The sequence below is a fragment of the Notamacropus eugenii genome, chromosome 3 (assembly GCF_028372415.1).
Source record: "Notamacropus eugenii isolate mMacEug1 chromosome 3, mMacEug1.pri_v2, whole genome shotgun sequence".
Classification (NCBI taxonomy): Eukaryota; Metazoa; Chordata; class Mammalia; order Diprotodontia; family Macropodidae; genus Notamacropus; species Notamacropus eugenii.
In genome coordinates, this window is record NC_092874.1 from 16265903 (window position 1) to 16281379 (window position 15477).

At 45.2% G+C, this 15477-nt stretch overlaps 1 protein-coding gene across 6 annotated transcripts in view; it reads right to left on the reverse strand.

The window, feature by feature from the left end:
- The window catches only part of OSBPL3 (oxysterol binding protein like 3), a 135110-nt gene that overhangs the window by 59757 nt on the left and 59876 nt on the right, over positions 1-15477 (reverse strand). For 5 of the 6 annotated variants that reach the window (XM_072650955.1, XM_072650959.1, XM_072650956.1 and 2 more), the window contains 4 exons: positions 7265-7381; positions 7074-7127; positions 6739-6852; positions 1938-2105 (listed from right to left, as the gene is read on the reverse strand). In XM_072650955.1, coding sequence (XP_072507056.1) covers positions 1938-2105; positions 6739-6852; positions 7074-7127; positions 7265-7381 — 453 coding nt within the window. Of the gene's footprint in view, positions 1-1937; positions 2106-6738; positions 6853-7073; positions 7128-7264; positions 7382-12462; positions 12550-15477 lie in introns of those variants that run through there. The other variant, XM_072650958.1, reaches the window with a different exon arrangement.

Below are 15477 nucleotides of genomic sequence, written 5' to 3' on the forward strand. Positions count from 1 at the left end.
GGGGCCCTCAAAGGTTCAGGGAGCTGACCTTGAGCTCCATTTCTTGGAGCTCCTTCCAAATGACAACAGTGTCACAGACCCAGCCAACAGTGAAAATCACTTGGAATGTATTTTTGCAAATACTCATGGCCACGTGAGTCTGTCCTTTCATGGTCAGGGGAAGAATTGAGGTCAAGCTAGGTGAGGGAGACAAAAAGGAGAGAGGAGACAGAGGGGGAAAGAGACAGAGAGGAAAAGAAGGGAGGGAAGGAGAGGGGGAAAGAGAAAGGGGGAAGAAGAAAGAGGAGAGAGGGGGAAGAGACAGGGGGAGAGAGGGAAAGACAGAGAGGGGGGCAGAGAGAGAGGGAGACAGAGAGAGAAAGGGAGAAAGAGAAGGACAAAGAGACAGAAGGAAGGAGAGGAGAGAAACAAGAGAGAGGGAGAAGTAAAGAAAAGTGGAGAGAAAGAGGGAAGGAGAAGAAAAGGAGGAAGAAGAAAGAGAGGGAAGGAGGGAGGGGAAAAAAGAACAGAGAGGGAGAGGTAAAGAAAAATGGAAAGAGGGAAGTGAAAAAGGAAGTGAGGAAGAGGGAGAGATGGAGAAATAGAGGGAGAAGGAGAGAGGGAGGGAGGGAAAGAGGGAAGGAGAGAGAGAAAGAGAGAGAGAGAGAAAATGAGAACACAAGCAAGACATTTTGGGGGTATTCTTTTCTACATACTTCTACTGTCCTACTTTTAGTAAAGGATCTGGTTACCCTATTTTAGACAAACTACACAAACACAGTTAAATAATTAAGTACAATTAGAGGAGAAAGAGTAACAAGGAAAGAAAGTCTCATGAAAGGATCAGTGGACCGAGTCTCAAGACCCTGGGTTCAAGTCCCAGTTCTTCTAGGTAAGCAACTTAAGCAAGTTTATTTAAGCTCTTTGAACTCAGTTTTCTCATCTGTAAAATGGAAACAATAGTACTGGCATTGCCTGTCTCATAGAGGTATGATGAAGTTTAGATGAGATAGCTAAGCACTCTGTAACAAGCAAGCACTCTGTGTCTATCTATGTGTAACTTATCTTTTAAATTTTGCTGCACAAACATGTGTGTTCTTAAATATAAAACAGGTTAGTTTAACACAAAATTTGAGTTGGACAGGACATCAAAGACCACCTAGTCCAAACTGAACCAGAATCCTCTCTACAAATTCCCCAATAAAAAGTCATCCAGCCTTTGTTTGAAGATCTCTAGTGAATGGAGATTCACTCCTTCCTAAAGAAACCCATTAAACTTTGGGAAGTCTCACTGCAAGGAGCCCAAACCAGCCTGGCTTCAAGTCCCCCTCCCAATGTCTCCCCTTCCCCTTCTCTCTGGACCCAAGGAGAATAATGCCAACCCCTCTTTTACATGACTATCCTTCAAATACTTGAAGACAGGTCTCCTGTTTCCCCACCCTGACCCCCAGGTCTACTCTTCTCCACTTTCTTCAAATGATCTCCATGTACCAAAAACTCAAGGTCTTTCACTATGCTGGCTATTCTCCTCTGGACACTTTCAAACTTGTCAGTATTCTTCCCAATATGTGGCCCCCAGAACTCCAAATGTGTGCAGATCAGGACAGAGCAGGGCAAGATCTATCACCTCCCATGTCCAGATACTAGACAAACTCATCATTATCCATTTCCTTTCCCCAAACCCTTACTCCCCTCAGATCTAGGTGTCGGGGGTACAAGGAGTCCTCCCTCTGTCCCCCCTCCCTCCCTTCCCCCTCCTTCCTCCCTTCCCTCCCATCTTTTTTCCTTCCTTCCTTCCTTCCTTCCTTCCTTCCTTCCTTCCTTCCTTCCTTCCTTCCTTCCTTCCTTCCTTCCTTCCTTCCTTCCCTCCTCTTCTCCTCCTTGCTCCCTCCCTTGATACTCTCCTCCCTCCCTCCTTCTGATGCTTAGATTCCCATTGCCAGACTGTCTGGTATTACCTTCCTATTTGAAACAGAGTCAAATACTCCAGATGCAGAGTCTGTCACAGAGGACGCAGAGAAAAAATGGTTAACATCCCGTGGGAACATGGCGATCTCATTTTGTCGATATACTCGGTGGTGACGGAGCTTGGCTACCCACTCGTCAAAGACTTCCTCGGACTTCACCTAAAACAGACAGACTTGAGATCATGGACTTTGTCAAGTACAACACTGAAAACGATCCTTGCCCTGCAAAAATAGGCCACTGTAGCCCCACAAGCTCTTCCTTTGACCTCTGCTGGAAAACCCTGCTGTGTATAGTACATTCTACAGCCTCCATAGTTTGGACCCCACCAGTAGCGCCTGTACAAAAGAGGTGCATCATAAATGTTGGCTGAATGAAGATGCACTGGAGAGTCAGAATTCTACTCTACAGGACTGGAGCTAATGTTATTTTTTGAAGGAAACGTGGAGGAAATGAGAAGCATGTACACAGACACAAGGGATATGTTTGGCCAACTTTAGAGTGAGTCCAACTGTTGAACTATTTTAAAAACAATAGCATTCACAATAAACAGAAAATAGGTTTATTGCTAATAATTTTGACCTGTCTTCCAAAGCTTTTATAGGATCCTCTAAGACACAAGCCAGAGGCAACTAGGTGGCACACTGGATAGAGTGCTAGGCCTAGAGACAGGAAGACCTGAGTTCAAATCCAGCCTCAGACACTTTCTAGCTGTGTGACCCTGGGCAAGTCACTTCACCCTGTTTGCCTCAGTTTCCTCATCTGTTGGTGTTGTGTTTGTCCTTTGTTCTCAAAGAGGACCATGGCATCAAGATGATGACATGACTTGCCGGGTCATCTCCTGTCGTCCTGATGAATATCAGGCCACTGGACCCAGATGGTTCAGGATAAGAAAGTGAGGTTGGTGACGTTGCACAGCCCTCCCTCGCTCAAATCAAAGCCCTCATCTGTAAAGTTAGCCACAGAAGGAAATGACAAGCCACTCCCGTATCTTTGCCAAGAAAACCCCAAAGGAGGTCACAAAGAGTCAGACACAACTGAAATGACTGGACAACAAAAACGACACAGGCCCCTGTTCACCTGGCTTTGGCTCACGGTGTCTGGTTAACATTCTCTCTCTGAATATGAGAGAATATTGCTTTCATCTTCAAGACGAGTCGTGTATATTCTAATCCACATGATTCGAAGGGACGTTGTATCAAATATGGTTATTGGTTTCAGCCCATAGAGATATGCAATACAAATTCAAATAATGTAACCGCTTAATTATTCACACTAAACAGAACCCAGACCTATAAATGCTATTATTACTGTTATTATTTATGTTAATATAATTCACCCTCTTCTTTTGTCCCAGACTTTAGTGGTTATGGGTTCCCAACTCCTCTAGAGACTCAAATGAATAGCTAACAAGGATTTTTCCTAGGCTCTTAACCAGGTTAGAAGTTAATATTTTCAAAGGGCTCTGAGATGGTTTTTCATCTCTAGAAGCTCTGGGAGGGTTTTTCTCCTCTCCTCTTCCCTGAATCAGTTATTGCCTTTTTTATCCTGTATCATGGAACATGGCAGATGTCGGTATCCAGAATGAAACAAGCTCAGAAGCTCCCCAAACATACAAGAGCCCTGATCAGTTCTAAAGTGGAAAAACAATGAGGGCCAATTCTGTTGGGCTTTTGTTGCGTGGTGGAAGGCGGGAGTAAGTGTTTCTAAAGCACCCACTATGTGCCAGACACTGTCCTAAGAGCTTTACAAATTCTGTCTCATTTGATCTACACAGTAACCTTTCGAGGCTCGTGCTGCTATTTCCCATTTATAGGTGACGAAATGGAGATAATCAGAGGTTAAGTGACTTGCCTAGAGTCACACAGCTAGTGAGTGTCTGGCGTGGAATGGAGGTATGTGTGGGGAAATCATGTGGGAAGGGGCAACAGTCATTTTAGAAAGGTTTCCAGGGATGTTTTTTAAAATAGAGATTCATGTCTGAATTGTAACCAAAGTATTAGGTAATGGGATACTGTTTCAGGAAGATGATCCATACCTCCCCCCACCCCCACCATCTCATCCAGCAGCTTTCCATATTAGAGAAACACTTGACATGCCAGTTTCTTCAAGTACATTTCCCTCCCCAGATGAGGTTATCACATCCAAGTACTCATGACAGAGATACATTAGACTAGACAGGGAAGTCCACCATTTTAAAGACATTTCCCTAATGAAAGCTGCCTCCCAAAACACACTTTGGTCCCAACTTTTTTTGTATTCCCATTCTACAGGGTGGAGAAGTCAACATCTGACAGAATGACCAAGGCCTGGCTCTGTCTGGAGACCTGGGTCACCTTCAAGAAGTCACTTCCCCCTCTCTGTCTGTTAAAGGGGAAAGAATTCAGTTAGAGCAGATCAGCGAATGTCAAAGGTCAAGAACAACTCTAAAAATCTGCCTGGTACATGAGGCACGTTTAATAAATACTTAACTAACTGATAAGCACAGTTGTTGAGGACTTTATTATGTGGGATTCCCTATTAACTCTGCATTTTCTACTCTTTGATGACCATTCGTCAGAGAAAACCTAAATTGTGTTCATTATTGTTTTAGTGTTAAGTGTGCTGGGCACAGGATGGTGTAGCGGATGGGGGTCAGCCTAAGAGACAGGCTGTGGGAATGAGTTCTACAATTACCCTCCTTTTGCAGACTAAGTGTTCCCATGAGTTATCTAGGAATTCACTATCTCCCAAGGAATCCTGGGCCCTAATAATCAGCCAACTGACAAATATTTCTTTGTGCACCTGTGTCCTCAGCTCTGACCTAGGTACTAAGGGGCATATGGGAGAAAAAAGACATAGTCTTCACCATCTCCAGGGTCATAGAGTTCTAGGTCAGAAAGGCTTTAAAAATCCATCCTTGGCCCTCATTTTACAGATGATGAAACCAGTTTGGTGGAAGAGAATAGGATGCCTTCCTCTCAGTGCCAGGAATCTCCTGAACTCTGGAGAAAGGGGCTATGGATGAGCTGGCCAAACAGCTCCAGCCTGTCAAGAGAGACTCCACAGGCTAAAGATGGAAGCAAATCCATTAGCCAAGCTTCCTTGTTCTAGGGAAATCAGAGAGGAATTCTGGGAAGTCCTCAAATGTTAGCAATCTACCAGAACCCTCTAATTAGATTGGTTTTGGGGACCGAGGCTAGTATCTCTCTGGGAGGACAGCCAAGGTACATGAGGCTTCTACTGTACACCGCTGATACCTTTTAGGAGACACAGTTTGACCTGCCAATATGACCGCAGGGTGATGAATGTGTTGGCCACAGAAAGTCTCAGAGAGGATTGATTAACTTGCAGTCATATTCAGTTCACTACGCCTATCTTTTTCTCTTTTTTTAATACGTGTGCATGGCTATAAATTTTCCTCTAAAAGGAATGTCTTATGTGCATTCTATAAATTTTTCTGTCTTATTATTTATTATTCTTTAATGTAATTTTCCATTGATTAATTTGTGGAGGAGATTTGCACCCCTGAATGGAATAGCCACACAAAGGAAACCACAGCTCTATCATATTATTGAAGTAGATTTAAATTTGCATAATAATGAGTCACAATAAACTTCTGGTATAGCTCATCAGTAGAGTGTTTTGAGGTCCTCAAGACAGACATAATTATTTTATGGGTCCTTTATTTGTAGTATCATTAATAACAGCACTGATTGTAATATCATAAATATATTTGATACAACTATTCATATGCTGTTAGGTTTCCTTGTATTGCCTTATCTGATATAATACAATGGAATTTAATACAACGTTACAACCTATGTCATATAAATAACAACCAACTTCGGATTACCTAGGCAGTTGATGGTACAGTGGACAGAATGTTGGGTCTAAAATCAGAAAGACTTGAATTCAAATCCAGCCCCAGATACTTATTAGCTATGTGACCCCAAGTAAGTCACTTCCGTTTGCTTCAGTTTCCTTGGGGAATGATATTAGCACCTACCTCTAGGGTTGCTGTGAGGATCAAATGAGATAATATTCATAAAGCCTTTAGCATAGAGCCTGGCACATGTTAGGTACTTAATAAATCTTTCCATCCTTCCTTCCTTCCCTCCTTCCTTCCTTCCCTTCTTCCTTCCTTCCCTCCTTCCTTCCCTCCTTCTTTCTTTCCCTTTTTCCTTCATTCCCTTCTTCCTTCCTTTCTCCCTCTCTCCTTCCTTGCTTCCTTCCTTCTTTGTTTTCTTTCTTCCTTCTCCTCTAGTTTCATTGACATTTCCAATGTCCTCAAGGGCAGATGAGCACCTTATCTGTAACTTAGGGTCTTAAGAGCTTTTTCTAGGGCATTCTCAGATGAGGTGACTTAGCCAGGGTGACACAGTTTGTGTCAGAGATGGAACTTGAACCTGGGTTTTCCAGTCTTCAGGGCCAGCTCTTTATCATGGTTCAATCATACAGCTTTTTAAAGTTTGCAAAGCACCTGATCTATGGTATCCCCTTGGGACCTCCCCACAACCCTGGGAGATGGGTACCATGGCTATTATTCTAAGTTCACACATTATGTGAGGATCAGGGGGCCAGTGCCAAGTCTGAGCCAATTCTAAGTATCAAAACATTGGTTATGATGGGCACCATGATGTAGTCTCAAAGCATTGGTTATGATGGGCACCACAATGCAATCTCAAAGCATTGGTTATGATGGGCACCATGATGGAGTCTCAAAGCATTGGTTATGATGGGCACCTTGATGGAGTCCCAAAGCATTTGTTATGATGGGCACCTTGATGGAGTCCCAGGGGGAAACCTCCTTACCTTCAGATGATAGATATGTTCCTCCGTATCAAGATCAATGCATTTTGAGGACTTCTTGACTGACATCACAGAGAGCCCGACATCGATAGATCCATGGAGCTTCTCTCTCTCTATCTGATCAAAATCACATCACACTGGAATAAACACCATGGCCTATATGATAGGGTTTCCAACTCTAGTCCCTTTAGGACCCATCTCAGAAAGATGAGATTACCACCTCCCACCCCTTCCAGCTCTTTACTTTTCAAGGACTTGCATGTTATTGACAAGCTCTCCAACCCTAATGAAGACAAGTGGCCCTCTGGGGCACATGTGGACAATGGTTAGAGACTTACATCGGCCAGGTTCTTGGCATACTTCAAGATCCCTTTCTCCAAGAAGAAGAATCTCTGTTGGAAGAAAAGCACATGTTGCTGAGGGGGTCTAAGGCAAAGTAGAGAAGGGGCTCCCCAAATGAGACCTGGCAGGACTAAGGACTCCCAACCTCGAGTTGCAAGCATAGGGGACATGAGCTTTGGGTGCCTACCTTGTGCCAACCCTTGAGTGGCCACTTTCTTTTCTTCAGCAGGAAGCCCTTCTGGATCTGGGGCTCCTGAGTGGAATTCATCTCTCCTCTGAGACCTTCCACCACCTCCCAGCTGTCCTGCTCAAATGACAGAATTCACACTCAGGGGGTACGTCTTCAGAGAGGAAACACCCCTCTTCCCTTAAGAAAGACACAGCTGCATCACAGTTGACCTCCTCAAGCCCAGGTGCTCCTCCTCTGCAAGCCAACTGTGCTAACTTGCTACCCCCAATCTAGACCACTAATTCTCATTCCCCAGACAGTTTTCTAGCTTTTTTTTGTCTGCTACAAGAGAAGGATGATTAAAGGAAACAAACTTTTGTTGCAATTTCCCCCATGAGAGCATCTCACAGATTCTATTTTTGTTTGCCCTGACAGATCTTCAGAGCACTGACATCCAGGGAACAGGGCGAGCTGGAGCCAATGTTAGACTTTCTTACATCAGAATAGACATTAGAAAGAGACTAGGGCCTTGACATGAATGGAGAAAGTGAGAAAGAGAGAAGGAGAGGGGATGAGAAGAGAGGAAGAGAGGGAAAAGGAGAGGGAAAGGGGACGGGAGGGGAGGAGAGAGGGAGGATGGTGAGAGGAGAAACATGAAAGAAGGAAGGGAGAGAGGGAAGAAGCTGAAGAGAGGGAGGGACAGGAAAGGAAGAGGGAGAGAGAGGGAAAGAAGGAGAAGGGGAGGGGAGGAGAGGGGGGAGGCAGAAAGATGGAAGGAGGAAGCTGAGGAGAGAGAGAGAGAGAGAGAGAGGGAAAGAGGGAGAGGGGAAGAGGAGGGGTGGTTAGGCCTGAAGATCTGGAGTTAGAAGGACCCTCCAAGTTCATCCGGTCTGACCCCTTGTTTCAAATAAGGAGCCAAAGAAGGCCCAGTGATGAGCCCCAGGTCCACAGGTGGTGGAGGAAGTCTTCCTGCCTCCAAAGGCAGCATGCTACTCATATGCTGTGCTCTTTCTCCTTGGGCTCACCCAGTTTGCCTTCAGTGTTGTCTCCCTTCTACCCCACAAGGCCCTAATGCTGACCCTAGCTTCCTAGGCCTTTCCACCCTCTGACCCTCTCCTCCTTGGTCCCCAGGGTATCATCTCTGCCTCATATAGCACTTAGCAAGCTTCCTCACAGAATTCCAGAATTTCAGAGTTGGACAGGCCCTCAGCAGCCATCTACCCAAACCTGTCCCTAAGAAGAATATAAGGCATCACAAATCTGACAAATGATCATTCAGTCTATGCTTGAGGACCTTTGCTCACCACTCTCCAGGCTGCCCATCCCACCTTGGGATTGCTCTAGTCGTTAGGAAGTTCTTCCTCGCATCAAACCCTGATCTGCCTCTTTGTACCACCCTCCACCCCCTTTCCACAATGCTCGTGACCTTGCCCTTTATCCACATGACAGCAGCCCAAGTCCAAAGATCTGCCTCTTGTCTCTTACCCACCATGGAACATATCTAGATGTCCCTGGTGAGGGAAGAGAAGGTCCTTCACCAGTCTCAGTGGAGGCGTGTTGGAGACTCCAGAGATAAGAGAAATCAACGTTTGTTTTGGACACAAAGCTGCTTCAGGATGTTCTCCAGATCTCTCCCTTTAACACCTCTGATTACCACAGAGATAAAATCTGACAGTCAATCAAACAAACAGCATCCTAGGAAATGAGGATTCTACTTTGGGGCCTCAGTGAAGTTCCAGCAGTGAAAGATCCAGAAGGAATTTCTGTCTATATTGATCATTTCAGAGAAAGTCACTGCAGTGCTAAAGCAAAACCCGGGCGATGCCCAATTTGTTTGAGCCAAAACTCTCTTGGAAAATCAGAAGCACAAAAATGAATACTGAAAAAAATTTTTTCAAGACAATTGTCAAGCAAATACTCTTGATACAACCAAGCATTTTTTTGTTAATTTTTTTAAGTCTCTCAAGGGAGAGGCACTACCTTCAGAAATGCAAATGTTGTGCATTCCTGTACAACTCCTCGTGACTTTATTTGGGTTTTTCTCAGCAAAGAGACTGGAATGGTGGCCTTCTCCATCTCACTTTACACTTGAGGAAACTGAGATGAATAGGATTAAGTGACTTGTCCAGGGTCACACAGATAATAAATGTCTGAGGGCAGATTTGAACTCAGGTCTTTTTGACTCTAGTCTCTCTGTACAAAAATGATACACAGCCCTTTCAGCCGCCCGAAAAGCAGCTAGAAGTCCAGTGGAAAGAGTTCTGGGCCTGGAGTCACAAAGACCCAATTTCTAATTCAGTCTCAAACACTTCCTAGCTCTGCCAACCCTAGGTTAAGTCACTTCCTGTATTAGCCTCAGTTTCCTCAACTGTAAAATGGACATAGTAATACTAGTACCTACCTCCCAGAGTCGTTGTGAAACTCAAAGGAGATTATATTTGCCTGGCACACAGTAGGCACTTCACTGATACTCATGCCCTTTCTCTCTCCCTCCCAGTTCCACTATTCTTAGAAATCTTTGTTTTTCAGGGAGGTTACACTTGTGCTGACACAGTAGAACACAGCAGAGCAGATGTTCCACATGTCCCATGTCATCAGTACCCAGGGGTCATAGTTCATACAAGGGTGAAAGATGGAAAGAGTCCCTCTTGGTGCTGCTGCCTTAGCCTCACACCAGAGGAGGCTGGAGCTGGTGTCTGGCGTCTAGCATCCAGCGTCCAGCACAGTCTGCTCCCAGCACTATCTAATAAAAGGGCCAAATATAGCACGCTCTTTGACATGGGGAGGCAACCAGGCGTCTATTCATGTTCCTGGGCTATTGGAACGGCATTTTCACATTACTGATTCGCTCCATTTGAGCATTTCCTTCCAGGGTGGAGGTCTCTGCTCCAGGTATTTCAGAAGCTGAATACATAAGCCTGGCCTGGGCAGAGGTGGTGCCTGGACAGAGGTGGAGCCTGGGCAGAGGTGGGGCCTGGGCAGAGGTGGCATCTGGGCAGAGGTGGGGGCATAGTGGGCTGGACAGACACAGTGGACTGGGCAGATATGGCCGGCAAGGAAACCAACAAACAGATTTTGGACTTTTCTATCATGTCTCCCAGCAGCTGTGCCTCCCCCCCACCCATGATCGGGGGGGTGGGGGTACCAGGAGATTGCTGTTTCTATGTTTCAGCAAACTCTTATCTGGCGTGACTGGGGACAGAGATGCTCTGGGTAATTGCATTACGAAAGAGCCTGGTCCTGAGTTATCCACTTTAAAGAATTAGTGTACAGGAAAACAGACTTAATGCTAAAAATAAACAGAATCTAATTTCCTTGGAGACTCAGAAGGAACAAGCCCAAGAGTCAGACACTGCAGGTGTGACCCAAAGTGGGTTATTTAATTTCACACTGCCTCAGTTTCCTCTTCTGGAAAATGGGGAAAATAATACTTGTCCTACCTGCCTAAAAAAGTTGCAGTGAGGAGTGGAAAGGGAAGATCTGAGCTCTGGGGAGAGCATGAAGCCCGAAGTTAAGAAGACTGGAGTTCAAATCCAGCCTCAGACACTTACTGGCTGTGTGACCCTGAGGAGGTCAACCTCTGTGCCTCAGTTTCCTCACCTGTAAAATGGGTATGGAAATAATAACAGCACCCACCTTCCAGGGTTGTTGCGAGGCTCAGAGGAGATAATATTTGTAAAGTTCTTCGCCTAATGCCTAACACACAGTAGGGGTTTAATAAATGTCTGTTACCTTCCCGTCCCCTCTCTCTACCACCGCATCACAATGTCTCTGAGTAAGACCTAGATGAGTATTATCTTGATTAGAATTTTGGGAAGAAGACGGGGCTATGATCTGCGTCAGTGCAGAGAAGTCACCGGTCTGGGCTACTGGCCTGAGAGTTTACTATGAGGGCTGAACTTTGGGCCCTGGATCTCAAGCTGACTTATTTGCTTGACCCCTTAATAAAAGGATTTATTCTGTAAAACTTGGATTCAGTCAAAAAGCCACAGCTAAGGATGTAGAGGGCCACAGGCGGCCTTGAGGCTGCAGGTTCCCCACCCCCAATTCAGGGGAATGACTGACTCACCGAATTTAAGAGTTAAATGGCATTGCAGAGGCCATCCAGGGTGACTCACATATGAAAAGAAATGTCCAGTGAGGAAGCTCTCTACCAAGGCAGGTGGGCACATTCAGGGTAGCACAGTGTATCAGCTGCTGCCTGGGGTACTAAGAGGGGAAGGGATCCCACAGCCAGGAAGTGTGAGCTCCCCCATTCAGCTGTAAGCCTCTTGAGGACCAGGATTGTCTTTGGCTTCTTCTTGTATCTCCGGAGCTTAGCACAGTGCCTGAGGGCACATGTTCTTTTGTACTGTTCAGCTGTTTCAGTCACCTGGGACTCTTGGTGACCCCATCTGGGGTTTTCTTGGCAGAGATATTGGAGTGGTTTGCCATTTCTTCTCCAGCTCATTTTACAGATGAGGAAACCGAGGCAAACAGGGTGAAGTGACTTACCCAGGATCGTACAGCTAGTATGTGTCTGAGGCCACATTTGAACTCAGGTCTTTCTGACTCTAGGCCCAGCGCTCTAACCACTGTGCCACCTAGCTGTCCCTACCATTCCACAGATAAAGAAAAATGGGGGCTTTGAGAGGTTAACTGACTAGCCCAAGGTCACACTGCTAGTAAGTGTCTGGGGTCAGATTTAAGTCTTCCTGACTCCAGCCCAGTCCTCTAGCCACTGTACCACTTCTGACTCCAACTCTAACCTTAAATTTCCTTGACACAGAGGAGGTACTTAATAAATGTTTACTGCCATCTGACCAAATGCATAAAATAAAATATGTAGTACTGTGAAAGAAACCAATTGCATTGAAATAGTTATGAATTTGTTTAAAGATTCACAGTTCCTAGGTTAAGAACTCCTGCTCTAAATCTATCAGATATTCCATACCCATAGAAATGAGGGTTTGAATATTAGCTGAGGTGTACTAGAAAGAGTATGATAGTTGGAGCCCAATGTCCTGAGTTCGAGTTCCAGTTCTGCTATTTCTTATGTGACTTCAGGCAAGATGACTCGGTGAATAGAACAATAGACTTGGAGTCAGGAAGACCTGAGTTCAAATTCTGCCCCAGACACAAAGAGCTGTGTGATCTCGGGCAAATGACTTAACTTCTCTGGGTCTCAGTTTCCTCCTCTGTAAAAATCTCAGTCCCATGACCCTCATTATACCTACCTCCTGGGGTCACTATGATGATCAAATGAGAGGCTACATAAAGGCCATCATTATCACCATGATTACTGTTGCTCCTCTCCAGGCCTCAGTCTCCCTTCTGTAAAATGGAGGCAAAGGTTTAACAACCCCTCGGGTTCTAGAACGTCCAGTTCTTTCTGTCTTGGCTAACTCCCTTCCTTTCTCCGGGACTTAGTCTTACCATCTCCAAACTGAGAGAATCAAGCTAAATGTTCTCTATGGCCCGTTCCCATCCTAAACCCCACTATATCCAGCTGCAGATGAGGTGCTACTCTGCATGAGGATGGGTAGTTATCCCACCTGGGAGTTCCCAGTAAGGATCACAGGTCCCATGACTATCCTCATCATATAAAGGAGCTGGCACCTTTGGCCAGGACATTTGGTATGTGATGGGAAGAGTGGAAGACCAGGGTCATGCCAGACCATGGAGAGCCTTGAATGCCAGACTAGGGAAACTCTAAAAGGAGACACTACAGGAAGTCTGAGTCGATAAGATGAGCATGTGTACACTCATGTGCATACACACATGCACATACCCATAAACATACACACATGGGTACATATATGTGAGGGCTTAAATTTTCCAGTCCCCACTTGCTAGACTTCGTCATCTCCAAAAACTCATCATTCCAAAACCAAAGCCCAGAAACTCTTCAAACCATTTCATACCCCCGCAGGGCAGTCTTCCTGTTTCATTTTCTTTTTATGTGCTGACTCTGATCCAAAGATTAATAACACCAGAAGGCGACACGCGCTATAGAAGCTACAAGGTTCAGAGGAAACCATGCTGAGCTTTGCGTCAGCTGCCAGGCTCTCCTGACACTGCTATTCAAAGCCCAGGAGAACCTGACAAGTCACATTTCCCCTGACTTCAGGTTCCTCATTTGTAAAAGGGGTTGGATTTAGATGACCTCTGAAATTGTTTCCAGCTCTAACCGTGGACCCTCTAAGTGATATAAATGACCAATAGCGCAGGAAGAGAGAAAGTGGGTAAGATGAGCTGGAGCCCAAGGGATGGGTGAGAGTTTAACAATTGGGACAGAAAAAGGAAGGCACTCCAGGTGCCAGGAATGACATGAACAAAGGTTCAAAGGTGGGAATATTCATGTCTGGACCAGGCCCAGCTGGAGTGAAGAATTTGCACATGAGAACAGTGAGAGTAAAAGCTGATAAGGATGAGAAGGGCCATTGTCCCTCTTCCCAGGCTCTTCCCAGAATTCCTCTGAGTTCCCCATCTGTCATTTGCTCCCAGCCTCACATTCTAAAACCATGGAATCAGGCATGTCAATGATGTCCCCTCCCTGCCCAAGGCTGGCCAGGTCCACTCGCCTCTACAACCAAAGGCCCTGAGCAAGAAGCACCAGAATCGATAATCAAGGATCTGAGGGGCAAAGGGCCACCTCTGGAAATCCTTCCCATTACCTGCTCTCTCCCTCACAGATGAAGGGATCTCCCTAATGGTCAGATCCAGGCTTTAGCCTTTGGTCCTGTGGCTCTCCACCACCCTGCTGGTCTCGTGGGTGGAGATTCTGGCCAGGGAGCTTAGCTTTGATTCCTGGGAACATTCTAGATCAGATGATTAAAGAGGCACTTATTGAACCTAGCACAAGTAAAGCAGTCTTTGCAAAGAGTCAGCGTGGCTTCATTAAGAACAGGCCATGCCAGGCCAATATCATTTTCTAACTTTCTAATTTTGACCTCAAAGACAGCTAAGAGGTCTACTGGATAGAGCACTGGGCCTGGAGTCAGAAAGGCTCATCTTTGTGAGTTCAAATCTGGACTCAGACACTCACTAGATGTGTGACCCTGGGCAAGTGATTTTATCCTGTTTGCCTCAGTTTCCTCATCTGTAAAATGAGCTAGAGAAGGAAATGGCAAACTACTTTAGTACCTTTGCCAAGTAAACCCGAAATGGGGTCAAAAAAAGTCAAACACGATGGAAAAATAACTAAACAACAAGAAAACCTCACAGGATTGTTGTGAGGATCAAGTTAGTTAAAGTATAGGATATTAGCTAATATCATCCTCCTCCCTCAGCCTCTCTTAGTTCAAATCTCTGATCCTCTCTCTGGCCTCTAGCAATGATAAGATTCTCACTCACTTAATAAGCATTTCACAGACCACAGCTGGAGAAAATACCTCAAAGGCCCAAGCTCTATCAATTGAAAGTAGGATGAATTTATTTTTTATTTCAAAGTAAAGTAATAAGTTCCGTGAGTAACTATTTGTATTTAATGTCCACTTGCACAAATAGGAGGGAGAAAATATTTATTATCAAATATATTTTCTTGGCAGTTGACACACTTAGTTCTTCTAGTGTTAAGCACTTACTCTACGTCAGGTGCTCTGTGTGTGGTCGTGGTGGTGGGGAGACACAGATTACCAAGAAAAGGAACAGGTAGGCCCCCCCTCAGAGAGCGTATTTTTGAACTCACTTGATTAGCAGGAAAGAATGCTGAATTTAGAGATGGGAGGCTTCAGTCTGAATCCTAGAACTCTGGTACTTTGTGATATTGCACTACCACTTCCCCTCTCTGACTCAGTTTACTCATCTGTAAAGTGAGGATACTAATATTTCCATAACTTGTCTCAGGACTGCAGCAGAGAAACCCTTCAGCCAAGTCTAGAGTGTCTCTTGAGTACTTCCTCAATGACCCACAACATTTGAAACAGCTCTAATTATCAGGAAATTCTTCCTTATATTTGAGATGAAATCTGTTTCCCTGTCACCTTTGGCCAAGAAGCTAAGAGCCACAAATAAAAAGAAACTAAGCAGATATGTAAAGGACTCAAACCTCTGGAAATGTCAACCCCTGGATGATACAGCTGGGGTTCACTTGACCCTCCCCCACAATTTCTCTCTTACTAAATCTTTGCTCATTGGCCACATCTGGATGGGTCTGGGCCTGGAACCCAGCCAGCTGAAGTTACTGATGAGCAGTGTGGACTAGTGGACTGGGAAAAGGGATGTCAGGTCCCCAGAGGACCAAGGCAGCT